Genomic DNA, 16,265 nt, shown 5'->3' on the forward strand with positions numbered 1-16,265 from the left:
CTCCGAAATATAATGTTATCATATTTTATCTATATCTTAAATTTGTATTTTATTACTATTTCATCTTAAATTGTATTTTATTTTAATTCCATTTTAAATTGTATTTTATCAAATTCCATTTTGGATTGCTTTTATCAAGTTTTGGTGACGGTTTGTTGCTGGAACTTTGCACTTTGATATGGCCCAAGGGCTAATCAATAAAGTTGTTGTTGTTGAATAAAGGATACTTGAACTTTGAATTCATATTGTTTGTTACCATCTTTAAACAAAGGCTTGGCTAAATGTATAGGTAAAATCTACTAATACTTTGACCTGCAGCTTACCCATGTTAGAACAAGTATTTCCACAATTCTAGTTGTTAAATATAGGGACACATGATTTCCTGCCACTAAGAGTATTATATAGCAATAAAGGATCAGTTTAGTTGAAGTATTCTTACATGTTGAATATTTAATTTTTCCTTCACACTGCACTTAATATCAAAGGAAAAGGATCAAGATTGATCTGAGTGTTGTAAAGTCTTGCTTGGTAGTACTAGAGACAATATTGAAAGCAAAACAGTACCCGGTTCATCTGGTTTTCATAATCATTGCTACTTTTATTTAAATTTAAGAAAGATAAAATCATGTAACTTAACAATAAAACCAAATGCAACTTGTACAGAAATTTTTATTTTTTATCACATATTAAAAAATGAAACACACTATACATATGATTTTTCATACCATATTTCACATGTGCCCAAATCGGAGTCTCTCAAAGTGCTGCCAACATGTATGTGCTGCCTGGGGCAACAGCGTTTCTTTGTATAGCCAATTTATTGATTTAAATGTAGTAGCATGCACCCTCCAGTGGAGAAGGTTTCAGATTCCATTCTGTTCTTAGATTAGATGGCTTTGGTGGTCATGTTTACAAACTTGAAATGTATCAATCCTGAGCAGGTCTGATGTAATTCCAGGACAGGCAGATGGCAGCCCTGGTCTTAGTTATACAAATGGAGAACCAGAGGGCAGCAGACCAAGAAGTTCCATTATCTTTCAAACTTGTTACTATTTAAGGGTGACACAGACAGCTGATAAAAACTGTTAAGCCAAATAACTATATGTGTCCTTTTCACCATCCACACGCTCCAAGTATTCCTTCTCTATTAGGATATCAATGCACTTCTGAAAATGGAAAGAAAAACAATTATCCAGACATATTTTCAAAGACTTTCACCCTGTGACTCATTTTAGTGGAAGTGTTTAACAAGCTTTAACAGCAATGTAACTATAAGACATATGAAACAAGTAATAAAACTTTACTTAACCTGACATAAAGAACGATTTGACACAGGGAGCTATAGGGAGAGAGGCTGGAAAAAATGGCAACTACTGTACATAGTCCTGTTAGTATCAAAAATCTTAAAGAAGACCAAAAGTTTCATAAAGTCCACATATTGCACCTACCAAAATAAAGGATTGATTTTATCACCTAATAAGAACAATGGAGGGGGGAGTTCCAAAAGGGGAATTAAAGTACAAATATGGACTAAAAGTTGTTGAGTTTGATTACAAAACGACAACTACAATTCTGTAAGGCTTAAACATTTTTATTGAAACTGTTAATTGTCCTTGGCTTTCTCTGAATAGCTTAAACTGTTGTGATACCACATATTTTCCAATATGGAAAAAAAATCTTGTTAAACAGCCTTCTTGCAAATGAGTAAATCAGCATTTACCAAGCTAAGAAAGACTTCTACCTTCCAGCCACTACTAGATGGTTCTACAGACAAACCTTTATTACTGGGACTCGAGGTTTGAATCTCGATGACAGCTGGGTAAGTACTTCTCCAAGCAACTGCTGATGCTTAAGGACTTTTCTCATCTTCATAATCCTTACAATAGCAGCCTATAACATGCACAAAAAAGGTTTTAGAGTTACAGCCCATCCTCAATCAACAAATACTACTTTAGACTTATAATCACTGGAGAGGTGATTGTTATTTCAAAGATGGATGAATGCTATAGCAAGAATGTCCTTTGATTGCAAGAAAAATCTTTGCTAGCATGGAATCTTGAGGCACTTAAATACATCTCACATAGCTATACTAGTCTGTCTGATTCTACCCTGTGAACAGTACTATAAGGGCAGAGAAAAACATCTTTGATCAGAATACACATGCAAATGAATTAAACACAAATGTCAAGTTAATAAGCTGCTTCCTTGGACCAGAGAAATAAAAAATAAACTTGAGTAATTTTTTAAATGGAGTAAGTCCTACTGTGATTTTTTTTCCACATTCTATACCTGTCCAAGGAAGAAGGGATAAAAAGGAGTGAAGAATCCTTTAAGAAGAGTGCTGTGTTATGGAACCTGAATATTAGCAGAGTTCAGTGTTAACATACATATTGGTATATAAACAGTCTCGTCTGTCCCTCCTTTCTTCCTTTAATTTATAAGCCCCTTCAATTGTCCAAGCAACTCTACAACTCTTGGGGAGAGATGCCATCTTGCAGGGCATGGTGGCCACAGAGAAGGCAAATTTCCAAGGTTCCACCAGATAATTTGAACGATGGGAGCTGGAACATGATTTTATAGGATAAGCAAATGTAACTGGAAAGAAGGGATTCTGAAGATAACCAGGCCCTGAGGCCATAAAGTCTTTAGTTAGGTTCTATTATCATCTAGAGTGTAGCTCAGAAACCAAAGGTGTTACCTGGGGGACTCAAGGTGTACTTGTAACCACTCATGCAGTCACACTGTGGAATAGCTATACCTTCTGAGTGGTCCTCAAGAACAATTCAACGTAGAGCTCATTGTAACAGAAAAACCACAAGCAGATTAAGGCATGTGTGAGTAGGAACTCTCAGTCCAGGAAAAGGTACATACAAGAGGCATCTGTGCAAAAGCCTTTCTGGCCACTGTTGCCACCTGCTCTTCAAGCAAGAGTCTAGGAGGACCCCCAATTTATGTACTAATCCAGGGGTCCCCAACCTGTGAGCCATGGCCCAGTAGTGAGCTGTGGCCTGCTGGCCACTGGGCCGCACACATACCCTCACTTGTGCTAGTGCCGTGGCCACAAGGCGCGAAAATGGGCTGCTGCTGTCTCAAAAATGGGACGCTGCTGCTGCGCCTTGGCCACAAAAACAGGCCACCGCTGCACCTCAGGGCGTGAAAATGGGATGCTGATGCACCTTGGGGCGCAAAAACAGGATGCTGATGATGTGCTGCAAGGCACAAAAACGGCATCACTGCACCACCGGGGTGCAAAAACAGGCAGCCACCATGCTGCAAGACACAAACATGACCGCCGACAAATCGCTGTGCCACGCAAGAATGTGCCGGCACTAGTGAGTATCACGTGGGCACTAGCCCCACCCCGTTTGCAGCACACGTGTGCTCGCAGCCCCGTGCGCATGCACGCACACATGTAAAATGCTTCCCCCTCCCTTTTACTCGTGTCTGCCAACCAACGAAGGTTGGGGACCCCTGTACTAATCCATCTGGTGAAGTTGGAAGGCCCCCCAAAACAAGACCACTGAACACCCACCCCCTTGACATTCAGAAGATCTCTACCCGCCTTAGCCTTCCAAAAAGCACTGAAGACCTGGCTTTTCAGGATCCAATGTGAGTCCGTCACCAGAACCAAACGTTTATTCTTCCAAGCTTTCGGGCTGGTGCTGGAGCCCATCCTTAGGGAACTTCTCTCTCTCTAGAATGTGTGCACTGGACTGTTCCACACTATTTATGTCAATGCTGCTAACATCGGATGTTCTTGCTTGACAACATAGAGAGATGTAGCCTTTTTCTTTAAATTGTATGTTACTTTTAGAGTTAGAATTAGTGGACGCTGGGGGGGGCAGTAGGGAGAATGTATCTCAAGACTGTTTGTAATAAGAGAAGATAAGAATTGGGTTGAATAAGGGAGGGAAAGTTTGCATTTTGTACTAATTGGAGAATGTGATTTATGACATTTAATTAAGGGAGGGAATTGTGCTTGATACAATGTGTTCAGGGGAGGAGAATTCAGATCTTGGCTTCCAATATGTACATGCCGAAGCTATGCTACTATATTAAAAGATTCTTTAAGGTAAACAATGCCTTGAAGTTCTTTGAAGTACTGCATTTGTCAGAACCATGACATTAAGCCAAGATCTAAAACTTTTCAAACTATTTAGTGGTCTTGAACCCCAGCCGGTCTCTCCAGACTTGAAGGGAGCTGGCAGAGATTCAAGAGAAGATTTCATCATGGGAAAAGAGAAACTACTTGAAGCCAGCAACCCGGCAGCAGCTGCTACCCCGGGGGGGGGGAGCGACAGATAGCAAGCTGGGGGAAGAACAACTTTGACAGGTCTCCCAGCTAGGAGAGCTGATCTGGCAGTCAGAGCAGGCCCAGCCCAGTGGAGACACCAGATGCTTTGAGACTGCCTTGCCACCCTCAAAGGTTTCAAAAGCAGACCGGTGGAGAGCTACCAGATCGTATGCCACTGAAGGTTCGGGTGAGTCACTGGAAAGATTTGAAAAGCCAGAGATGAGAAGCAGAAATCAACTCCTACTGAGAAGAGCCTACAGCCCCTCCATTGCAGATCAGACAGCCTTCCAGACCCTGTCTTCCCCTGCCAGGGCCTCCAGCCCTACAGAGAGAGAGAACCCCAGTCTGAGGCCTCTGCAACAATGGGGAGTTTGGCAGCTCCCGCAGGTGGATGGTCAGCAACATCAGAGCTTGCCACAGCTACTAGAGGCCTTACAACAGCTTGGGGTGGTGCAGAAGCCAGGAGATCAGCAGCTGGTGGGAGGACGACCACAGCAAGGAGATTGGTCACCACCCCCGAACATACAGCAACCACTGAGGAGGAGATCCAGCAGCAATCCCCACCCATCCAGCAACCATTGAGGGGCCTACAGCAGCAGAGGGCGCCACAACTCTATGCCAACCAGCAGCAGGAAGTTCAACAACAGCCCCCACCCAGGAAGCTGTCTTTAGGAGACCCCTGACAACCCAGGAGGTTGCAACTGCAGATATTACAACCACGGCAGGGGGCGTGGCCACAGCCCCTGAATGTGCAACCCCTGGGCATGCAGCAGCAGTCAGGTTGGGACCAGCAGCAACTGGGGGTGCAACTGTGTTGTGATTCAGGGTCAGCCTGTGGGTTCGGCAATTGGGTCGGATGACTCAGAGGAGGAGGGGGGTGTTGAAGACCTTGCTGATGATAGCCCTCAGGCAGGCCCCTCCCACTTGGTCACCATGGAGACCCAGCTGTGTGAGCCTGACAGTGTGGATGAAGATGACCCACAGCTGGCCCTGTTCAAGGACGCCCGACGCAGGAGGCAGTCAAGTAGGAGTAAACAGAGGAGGGCAATGGGGCTTCTCGGAAGGAGGGAGAGAGAAGCCATGCTCTGAACTCTTTATAAAGGACTTGTGTGGGGAGGGCTGGTTTGCTGAAAGCAACCGCTCAGATAGTGTTTCAAAGCTCCGGTATCTTGGTTCGTGTCTTGTTTGTTTTTGTAATAAATTTGGCAGACGTATTCCAGCCTCTTGCCGTCTGTAAAGGGGTTGCCTTTTCTGCAAGGCCGGTAGCAGGCTGGTACAGAACAAACTGTCACAGTGGGGAGCCCAGCAGCCAGTGTTTGATCCACCTTTCAGAGCAACCTTCGTTGGGGACCCAGAGTACAGTAACTGATTTTTTTTCTCAACCAAGTGCACTCTCATTTGAACCACTGTGCCTACCTCTACCCAGACCCAGCTGCTATGGTTGACGTGATTGCATCTAGTCTAGAGGGAGAGGCATCTGAATGGCTGAATAATTTATACAATGAGCAAGCCCCTGAATTGGAGGACCCCCACCTCTTCCTCCTAGGACTGAGAGAAAGATTTGAGGACCCATCCATTGCCCTCAAAGCAGAAGAACAAATCCATAAGATAAAGCAAGCCGGCCGGCCTGCCCTGGAGTATGTACAAGAGTTTCTCAAGATAGCCGGTCAGATAGAGAGGTGGCCTGAGCAGTCCATAGTCCATCACTTCAGGGAAGGGATGGACGACCAACTCTCTTGGGCCTGCATCTATCGAGCGGTACCTGATCAGCTGCAAGCATGGTACCAGGCGGCGGTAAAACTAGACATTCAGCTTGCCCGCTATAAGAAACCTCCCCCACCTGAAGCCAAGCCGAGCCCAGAGCAACCACCACCCCGAGGATCTCCAACTGCTGCAGCTGCTGAAAGACCCAGGCCACCTGCAGGCCCGCCAATCAAGTGCTTCCGATGCAGACAGCAGAGACATCAAGCACCGAACTGCCCAGTCCCCTACCACCAACAGCAGAGCAGACCAGGACCAGCAGCGAGAAAGAAACCTGCACAGCAGCCAATGAGAGAGAAATCCAACTGGATTACACAGGAACCTGTTATCCAGGTCACATCCCCCACACAGCAGGATGCAGGGACTCATGCTGGATCTGCCCCCACTCTACCCTCTTTCAACAGTGATGACAAAGGAGAGAACGACCCAATGGTGAGCTGACACGTCCCACCTTTCTCACTACCTGCCAAGTTCATAATCCCTAAGTCGGGTACGCAGGTAGATTTAAAAGTGCTAGTTGATTCTGGATGCTCCCGATGCATCATTAGTTTGTCATTTGCCATAAAATTGGGTATACGAGCAAAAATGCTCTCCAAACATGTGAGTTTTGAGAAAGCCGATGGGTCCCTGATGGGAGAGACTTTAGTCACGCAATTAATGGAGCCCCTACGCATAGAAATAGGTGAGCACTGGGAGTTCATTCGTTTCCTGGTGGCTCCAAAAATGACTGAGGCTGTGATCCTAGGATTAGCCTGGTTGGACAAATGGAAGCCATTTATCTGGTGGAAGAAAGAAAAGAGAACTGTGAGACTACCTATAGGGCCCAATCCCCCACATTGATTCAACCGATGTTACAGGGAATTTTAGCCCACCCAATGAGCAAGCGCACATGGCTGCCTCACAGCCACCAGGCAAGCCGCTCATCCCCAGCGAGTATCGGGACCTAGCAGAGGCATTCTGTGAGAAAGAATGTGATACCTTGCCTCCTCACTGCCCAATGATTGTTCCATTGAACTGTTGCCAGGGGCCAAACATCCACGACCAAGAATGTACACATCGCCCCCTTGAAATGGAGGCGATGCAGCGATACGTGGATACAAATCTAGCAAGGGATTCATTGAATGGGCCAAGTCAGCTGTGTGAGCCCCTGTGTTGTTTAAAGAAAAGAAAGATGGGTCTCTCTGTCTCTGTTGATTATAAAGGTCTGAACATGGTGAGTGTGGAGAATAAACATCCCCTCCCCCTCCTGAAGGACTTACTGACCCACCTAGCAAAGGGGAGTGTCTTCACTAAACTAGACCTGAGAGAAGCATATTACCGGGTGAGAATAAAGGAGTGAGATGAGTGGAAAACTGCCTTCAACTGCCCCTTGGGAAGCTACCAGTTCAAAGTCATGCCATTTGGACTGCAGGGGACCCCAACCGTATTTATGCAGTTGAATAATGAGGTCCTACATGATCATTTATACAGTGGGTTCTGGTGTATCTTGATGACATCCTGATACACAGTACGAATATGACTGACCATATAAATCTGGTGAGAGAAGTGTTAAATAAACTATTGAATGCCAAGCTTTATGTGAGCCAGCAGTGTGCTGCAGCTGCCAAAAAAGCCAACACAGTGTTAGGCTGCATTAACAGAGGGATAGAATCAAGATCAAGTGAAGTACTAATACCACTTTACAATGCTTTGGTAAGGCCACACCTGGAATACTGCATCCAGTTTTGGTCACCACGATGTAAAAAAGATGTCGAGACTCTAGAAAGGGTACAGAGAAGAGCAACAAAGATGATTAGGGGGCTGGAGGCTAAAACATATAGGGAACGGTTGCTGGAATTGGGTATGTGTAGTTTAATGAAGAGAAGGGTGAGGGGTGACATGATAGCAGTGTTCCAATATCTCAGGGGCTACCACAAAGAAGAGGAAGTCAAGCTATTCTCCAAAGCACCTGAAAGCAGGACAAGAAGCAACGGATGGAAACTAGTCAAGGAGAGAAGCAACCTAGAACTAAGGAGAAACTTCCTGACAGTTAGAACAATTAACCAGTGGAACAACCTGCCTCCAGAGGTGGTAAATGCTCCAACACTGGAGGTTTTTAAGAAGAGACTGGACAGCCATTTGCCTGAAATGGTATAAGGTTTCCTGCCTGAGCAGGGGGTTGGACTAGATGACCTCCAAGGTCCCTTCCAACTTTTTTTTTTATTATTATTATTATTATTATTATTATTATTATTATTATTATTATTATTATTATTATTATTATTATTATTATTATTATTATTATTATTATTATTATTATGTCAAATTGTCAAAATGTGAATTTCACCAAACCCGATTAGTGTCAATGCTGCAAACATTGTCATGTTTTTGCACTGACAATATAAGAGACAGCCTGTTATGTTAATTGCTTCATTTGGGAGGGAGGAATCACCCGGAAGTTGTGATAAGATTGCAAAAGTCCATGTACAGAATGGGAAGTGAAACCTCATATGTAAAACTAATTGGATAATGTGATTTATAACGTGTAGATAAGGGCGGGAATTGTGTGTGTGTTATGATGGGTTTGAGGGGAGGAGATTTCAGATTCTGGCATCCCTGCATGAGTGCTGATGTTTCTTTTCATTACTAAGACTTTTTAGATAAATAATATGCCTGAAATTTGTTTGATTTGTCTCATTCATCGTAACCATGACATGCCAAAGAGCTTTTGAGAATTTAAAAAGTCTTATTTGCTGCTGAACTGGTTCTAAAGCACCCCTGCCCAGGGGAGCCCTTTGTAATTCAAGCTGACGCCAGCAACGTGGCAGTCAGAGCTGTATTACTGCAAAAGAATAAAAGTGGGGTCCTGCAACCGTGCCTACACTTCTAAGAAATTCACTGAAAGCAAGAGGAGATGGGCAGTCTGGGAGAAGGAGGTCTTCACAATTGGGTGGGGACTATTAAACTGGCAACACTATCTAGAAGGGAACAAGGTGCCTTTTGAAATATGGACAGATGAGAAAAATCTAGAGGCACTGAAAAGTCCCTGCAAATTGTCCCCAAAGCAAGTGCGGTGGGCACAGTACTTTAACCGTTTCAACTTCACTCTAAAGTACATACCTGGAGGAAAAGACTTCCTAGCTGATGTGTTATCGAGATTACCCCAGTACAAAAGCAAACGCGAAGAGGTTAACGAGGCAATCATCCCCAGTTCACAAACTGCTGCTAAACTCACGCATTGCAGGGCCCCTAACCCTGATGACCCCGGAGCAAAGAAAATAAAACAAGAGCTCCTCACCGATCAATGGTTCAAAGAAAATCAAACCTCCCTAACACGCAGGGATGGTTTGTGTTGAGGAATTTGTTGTGCAGAGGTCTCCTTGTGCTACCAAAGAGTTGCACAGACAAGGAAGGGTACTGAGAGCAGTAAGAGTCACACAAGAGTACACTGAGTTGTAAAAGCAAAAAGTATTTTACTTTTGAGGTGGTGTAAGAACAAAAATGCACAGTCAAAAATAAACAGTCCAGGTCATAAACAATAGCAACGGTCCAAGAAGCAATCCAAAATACAAAGTCTTCTTACCGGTCCAGAGGTCAATACACAGTTCAGGTTTACAACAGTAGCAAACCAACAGCAGAGCAAAAACAGTAATAGTAGAGAGCAGTGAATTCAGAGAGAGAGAGAAGCTACGTTCCTAGCTTCCTCTTATGGCCATGAGAACCCTTACACACCCATTGGCCAATTAACTTCTTAAAGTCATAGCATTATGGTAAATATATTTTCAACCCAACATTGTAGGCTAGCACCATATGCCTAACATTCTCCCCTTTGGGTAGAATAATATATAACTCTTACAATCTTATGCACATTTTTTCACAATTAGCATTGTGTTTCACAGCACTTTGTACCTTCGTAAAATGGTCTGCAATATTTACATCAGATGAACAATACTCTAGCTGTATTAATTTATCCTTGATACATTGTCTGACATTTAAATAACGAAGATCAGTATGTTTAGATCTTGTTCTTACTGCAGCATTATTAGCCATCTTTATCACAGCTTGATTGTCCTCATATACAATGAATGGATCATTTACATTTAAACCCATATCTAACAATAATTGTTTGTACACTAGCAGTTCTGTACATAACACTGATAGACATGAAAATTCAGCCTCCATTGTAGATAAGCTTATGTGCTTTTGTCTAATGGACTTCCATCCAATCAAAGAATCACCCAACATTATAGCCAACCCTGAGGTAGATTTACGAGTGCTTGTATCAGAGGCAAAACTCGCATCTGCATATGCAGTGAGGATTAACTCACGATTTGGCTCTAGATATAACGAGTAGTGAATAGTCTGCTTCAAATACCTTAATACCCGTTTAGCTGATTGCCAGTGTCTAACAGTAGGATTATTGTTGTACCTAGCCAATTGGTTTACACAGTAAGAAATATCAGGTCTAGTCCAATTACTAAGATACATAAGGCTTCCTATCAAAGATTGGTACATAGCCTTATCAAATACAGGACTCTGAACATTAGTGTCCTTAAAATCCATAGCCATCGGAGTTTTAGCTGGTTTACACATTTCCATATTGTATCTCTTTAATAACTGAGATATTTTACTGGCTTGCGACACCTTAAAACCCCTATTCGTTTTCACAATATCTAATCCCAAATAGTGGCTTATTTCCCCAAGATTTCTAATTGTGAATTTATTTATCATCTGTGAATAATAAGAGAAAAGATAATGCTCCGTTGTGTTCTCTTCTAAACAAACAAGGATCAGCATTACTGGCTACAAAACCTATTGCACTTAACTCATTAACTAAACATGTATTCCACTCATAGCCTGATTGTTTCAATCCATAGAGGCTTTTCTTTAATTCCCAACAATCATGGTCTCTATCATTGATCAATCCTGGTGGTATTCTTAAATAAATAGTATGTTGCAATGGAGCATGTAAATATGCAGTTTCAACATCTACATGGTTAACCATATATTGGTTTTTAGCCACCCATACTAAAGCTGCTCTTAAAGTAGTTGCCCTCAGACTGGGTGCAAACATCTCGTCATAATCCTCAGTAGTTTGGGCAAAACCTTGTGCAACCAAACGTGCCTTATGGGTTACAGTCCCATCTACACCCTTCTTTATTTTATATATCCATTTGCAACCTATAGCTTGCTCACCAGGTGGCAGTTTTGCTTTCTCATAAACCTTAAGATCCTGCAAAGACTTCAACTCCCTGTTCATTGCAGCTTTCCATGATGCCTGTTCCTTTTCAGGATACATCCTGATCTCATCATAGTTAGAAGGTACTGAACTAACTTGACATATACTAGCTTCATAGCGATCAGGTGGACGTCTGATACGCGTTGAATGCCAAGGAATTACAGGGTTTTGAATTTCTGTCTCCTTTCCTTCCTCTGATTCATTTTTTATCTCCCCTATCTCCTCTTCATCTTTTATATTTACAGGAGATGTATTATCATTACTAGTTACGTTATCAGAGGAGTCCTCAAACACTAGAGGATCAGTATTAACAGTTACTTGCTCTAACCTATCCCAACCAACGTGCTCAAGGAATTTTGCACTAGTACTGTTATATACATTAGTTGTGCCTTGTTCCCAGAAACGATAGGATCTATGGTTAGCTTCGTAACCTACGAAGTATAATTGCCTAGCCCTATGTTGGCCTTTACTCCTGAGTTGTGCAGGAATGTGGACCCAAGCTGGGGTGCCAAACGTGTGCAGGTAATCAAGGTTTGGTCTTCTACCATGCCATATTGTGTATGGTATTTTACCAGTAGAAGTATTAACAACTATATTCAGAACATGGTTTGCACATTTTGCTGCCTCCCCCCACAGTCTATCTGTTAAGCCTGAATCTCTTAACATGGTTCTCAACAGTAGCAAACCAACAGCAGAGCAAAAAAAGTAATAGTAGAGAGCAGTGAATTCAGAGAGAGAGAGAAGCTACGTTCCTAGCTTCCTCTTATGGCCATGAGAACACTTACACACCCATTGGCCAATTAACTTCTTAAAGTCATAGCATTATGGTAAATATATTTTCAACCCAACATTGTAGGCTAGCACCATATGCCTAACAGTTTGGCTTACAAGGGGGAAAAATTGTATCTACCTGAAACCCTCCGTCTTAATGCTCTCTGACACAGCCATGATGTAAAACAGGCTGACACTTCGGATATTTAAAAACTCTACATCTCATCCGCCGGCAATTTTGGTGGCCGGGGCTAAAATGGGATGTGGAAAACTATGTCAGGAGTTGTGCTGTATGGGCCACCATGAAAAGAATTCCAGGGAAAACCCCTGGGTTACTGTAGCCGGTGGCAGACCCTTCTCAACCATGGGAAGAAATAGCTATGGACATTATAGTAGACCTACCTGAAAGTAGAAAAAATACTGTCATCTGGACTGTGATAGACCTGTTCTCGAAGCAGGCTCATTTCATCACTTGCAAAGGACTCCCATCGGCCCAACGACTCACTAAATTGTTCCTGAAACATATCTACCGGCTGCATGGCGCCCCATAGCGAATAATTTCAGACAGGGGGGTGCAGTTCACAGCGACGTTTTGGAGGAGTTTTCTTAAATTAATTGGATCATCTCAAGGCCTAAATGGACTCCAGAAGATGGTAGAGGACAGGAAGGCCTGGAGCAGGGGTGTCAAACTCAATTTCATTGAGGGCCGCATCAGCATTGCGGTTGCCCTCAGGGGGCTGAGTGGATGTAGCCTGGGTGGGCGTGGCCTACTGGGTGGGCGTGGCTAAAGTGCGTATGGCCTACTGTGTGGGCATGGCCAGCTCTACATCATTCGCATCAAGGGTGCCTATGGGGGCCTGGGCAGGAGTGGGACAGATCTGAGGTTCTCTGGCAGGAGGAGGGTCTCTGGGCCAGGGCCAAGGCAGTGGGGGCCGTTCCCTCACTGTTTCCAGGATGGCTTCGCGGGCCGCATGAAACCACTTCACGGGCCGGATCTGGCCCCCGGGCCTTGTGTTTGACATGTCTGGCCTGGAGGAACGTTGTCCATGGGGTCACAATGGGTTGGACATGACTTCGCAACTAACAACAACAACAAGGCCTATCATCTGCTTTCCATCCAGCTACCAATGGGGCTGCGAAATCCGCTAACAAGATGGCAGAGCAATATCTCAGATGTTGCGTTTCATACCAACAAACAAACTGGACAGACCTCCTTCCTTTCGCAGAGGTGGCTTGCAATAATTCTATTCACAGCAGCACTGGCTACACACCTTTCAGAGTAGCCACAGGAAAAGAGTTCAGCCCAATGCCTGACTACCCTCAGGTGCCCTCCGCTTCCCAGACACTTGATCAATGGGTTTGGGGGTGGGAAGAAGTTTAGAGAAACACAAAACCTGCTTTGAAAAAGACTTCTGAGACTTATAAAAAGCAGGCAGATAAAAAGAGAGCCCCTCAAAGAACATTCCAAGTTGGGGAAAAGATTTATCTGTCAACCAAATATTTACGCCTCAAATTACCCAGAAAGAAATTAGGACCAAAATTCTTGGGGACTTTCCCCATTATAAGGATCATCAACCCAGTCACAGTAGAAATGAAACTCCCTAGGCTTTTAGGGAGAATTCATCCTGTCTTTCACTGCAGCTTGTTGAAACCTTTTCAAGAATCCACTTTAAGATCTTCCCCTAAGAAGGCACCCGGGCCCCTCGTAGTGGTGGGTCAAACCCACTATGAAGTAAAGCGTATTCTTGATTCTAGAATTTTTAAAGGGAAATTGCAGTACCTAGTACAATGGAAAGGATAGTTGCTATCAGAAGCCACTTGGGTGAAATCTAGTGATGTAAAAGCTGACAGACTCATCAAAAAGTTTTATAAGAAACACCCTAACAAATCGAGAGATAGTCCCTAACATGGGCTTTAAATCATGCTTCAGGGTCTGTCCTTTTTGTAAAGGGGGCCGATGTCAATGCTGCTAACATCGGATGTTCTTGCTTGACAACATAGGGAGATGTAGCATTTTTCTTTAAATTGTATGTTACTTTTAGAGTTAGAAATAGTGGACGCTGGGGGGGGGAGTAGGGAGAATGTATCTCAAGACTGTTTGTAATAAGAGAAGATAAGAATTGGCGGGTTGAATAAGGGAGGGAAAGTTTGCATTTTAAACTAATTGGAGAATGTGATTTATAACTTTTAAGGGAGGGAATTGTGCTTGATACAATGTGTTCAGGGGAGAATTCAGATCTTGGCTTCCAGTATGTACATGCCAAAGCTATGCTACTATATTGAAAGATTCTTTAAGGTAAGCAATGCCTTGAAGTTCTTTGAAGTACTGCATTTGTCGGAATCATGACATTTTATTTATATGGTGCCTGCTTGTATGTGGCTTTTAATTAGGGTGTTGATGACCAGCTATTAAGCTGTTAATTGTTTCCTTGTGCCACCATGTGCACACATTCCGTAGAGAGAGAGGTTCTGTGAGGATGGGCTCCAGTAGCAGTCTGAAAGCTTCAGAAAATAAACCTTTGATCCTGAGATTGGATCTTGCAACATTATCCTGGGACACACATAAAGCAAATATTTCATTCGCACCTGGCTTTTCCCCCAAGCGCTTGGATAGGGTGAGGTGGGTGAGAGGATTTTATGAGGGACTGTATATGTTCTTTTAATATTGGTGGTTTTTTAATTGCTGATTGGCTGCTACCCAGAGTTTGATATATGATGGGCAGCTATATAAATGTTTTAAATAAAGTCCCATGAATCCGTGATACAGTCTTCTAGGGTTGAGTCTGAGCCTTTTCCTCTCTGTCCTGATCTTAATAGCCTCTAAGCACCAAGAGAGAAATCTGACAGCTTCATTTGGCCAGTCAGGAGTCCTGATATTCAACTGATTATCATTATACCTGACACCACACCAGCAATGACCCCATCCAGTGGCCTCATTAAATAACAGCAGGAAGAATGTCAAACCCTACACAGGATCCCTATAAAGGAGTCTCAGGCTTAATGTCACCCTTACCAGCATCAACTGGAAATTATCTCAGAGAAAAGAAGAGAATCACTGCATTATAGTGTCTCCTACCCCAAATCCCTGTAAAAAGGTTCAGAAGGATATCCATGATCAATTGCCACCAAGAGACCAAGCAGGAGAAGAATTACACCATCAGTTTCCTGGTCCTACCAAAGTTTGTCCACAAGCATGATAAATTCCATCTCTGCACTGTATCCAGGCTTCAAAACTGACTAAAAATTTTTCCTTTCCTCCAGGATGATCTGAAGCTGTAACACCTTCTCTATAACCTTTCCACAAAACAGAAGATTGGAGACCAGTTGAAAATTATCTAGCAATGGTTTCTTAAGGAAGAAAGGACCATTGCCACCTTCAAAACAGATGGGACAACGCCCTCACTCAAGGATGAATTATCAGTTGGACCCAGCCACGTCATTTCCTGGGCAGTTTTAGCCAACTAGGAGAGACACAACTCTAACGGGTGGACAAATGACAGCCCCCCCAAAAAAACCCTGTCCACTTCCTCAAGACTCATAGACTCAAGCTCCCCTAAGACAGCATGTTAAAACCCCACTAGTTTACTTGGTTGGATCTGCCCAGATGGAGTGCAAGTCAGAAAGGAACTGGACAACTTTATCCATAGAATGCTGAAAATACTATCAGCACAGCCCTCCAGATGTACAGGCAGTCCTCACTTAACAGTGGTAATTGGGACTGGAATTTCCATCACTAAGTGACATGGTTGTAAAGTGTGACAACATGTGACCATGATGCTTAAAGATGGAAATTCTGATGGAAATTCTAGTACTTCTGGTTGCTATCATTAAGTGAATCTGGCAATGTCGTTGAAACACTGACTTTGCTTGTAGGAAGTCAGCAAAGAAGGTCACAACTGATCATGTGACTGTGGGGACACTGCGACTGTCACAAGTATGAGGACTGGTCATATGTATCACTCATTCAGCATCGTAAGTTGGAACAGTTGCTGAACAAGTGGTTTTTAAACAAGGACCGCCTGTACTTTCTTGACCAGTTCACTTGAAACGTATCAGGCAGCATAGATGGGAAAAACTGGGGGAATCTCAAGAACTAGCCTAAGTAGACCATGCCATACCAATAATCTAAATATTGTATACATATTCAGCTTATTTTCATGAAGAAAGTTGGCATTAAATTATTTCCAAAATAATAATCCTGTGGATAGAGCATAATTAGAA

At 43.3% G+C, this 16,265-nt stretch overlaps 1 protein-coding gene across 1 annotated transcript in view; it reads right to left on the reverse strand.

The window, feature by feature from the left end:
• Positions 1-745: 745 nt before the first annotated feature.
• Positions 746-16,265, reverse strand: part of LOC308676692 (cullin-1-like) — a gene marked incomplete at its 5' end in the record, with an annotated part of 384,730 nt that continues 369,210 nt past the window's right edge. Inside the window, 2 exons of the mRNA XM_081342685.1 lie at positions 746-1,166; positions 1,777-1,890. Of these exons, the coding sequence (XP_081198811.1) occupies positions 1,086-1,166; positions 1,777-1,890 (195 nt within the window). The 3' untranslated portion in view covers positions 746-1,085. The remainder of the gene's footprint in view (positions 1,167-1,776; positions 1,891-16,265) is intronic.

This window comes from Vipera berus (genome assembly GCF_964194415.1).
Source record: "Vipera berus genome assembly, chromosome: W".
In the NCBI taxonomy this organism is placed as follows: Eukaryota; Metazoa; Chordata; class Lepidosauria; order Squamata; family Viperidae; genus Vipera; species Vipera berus.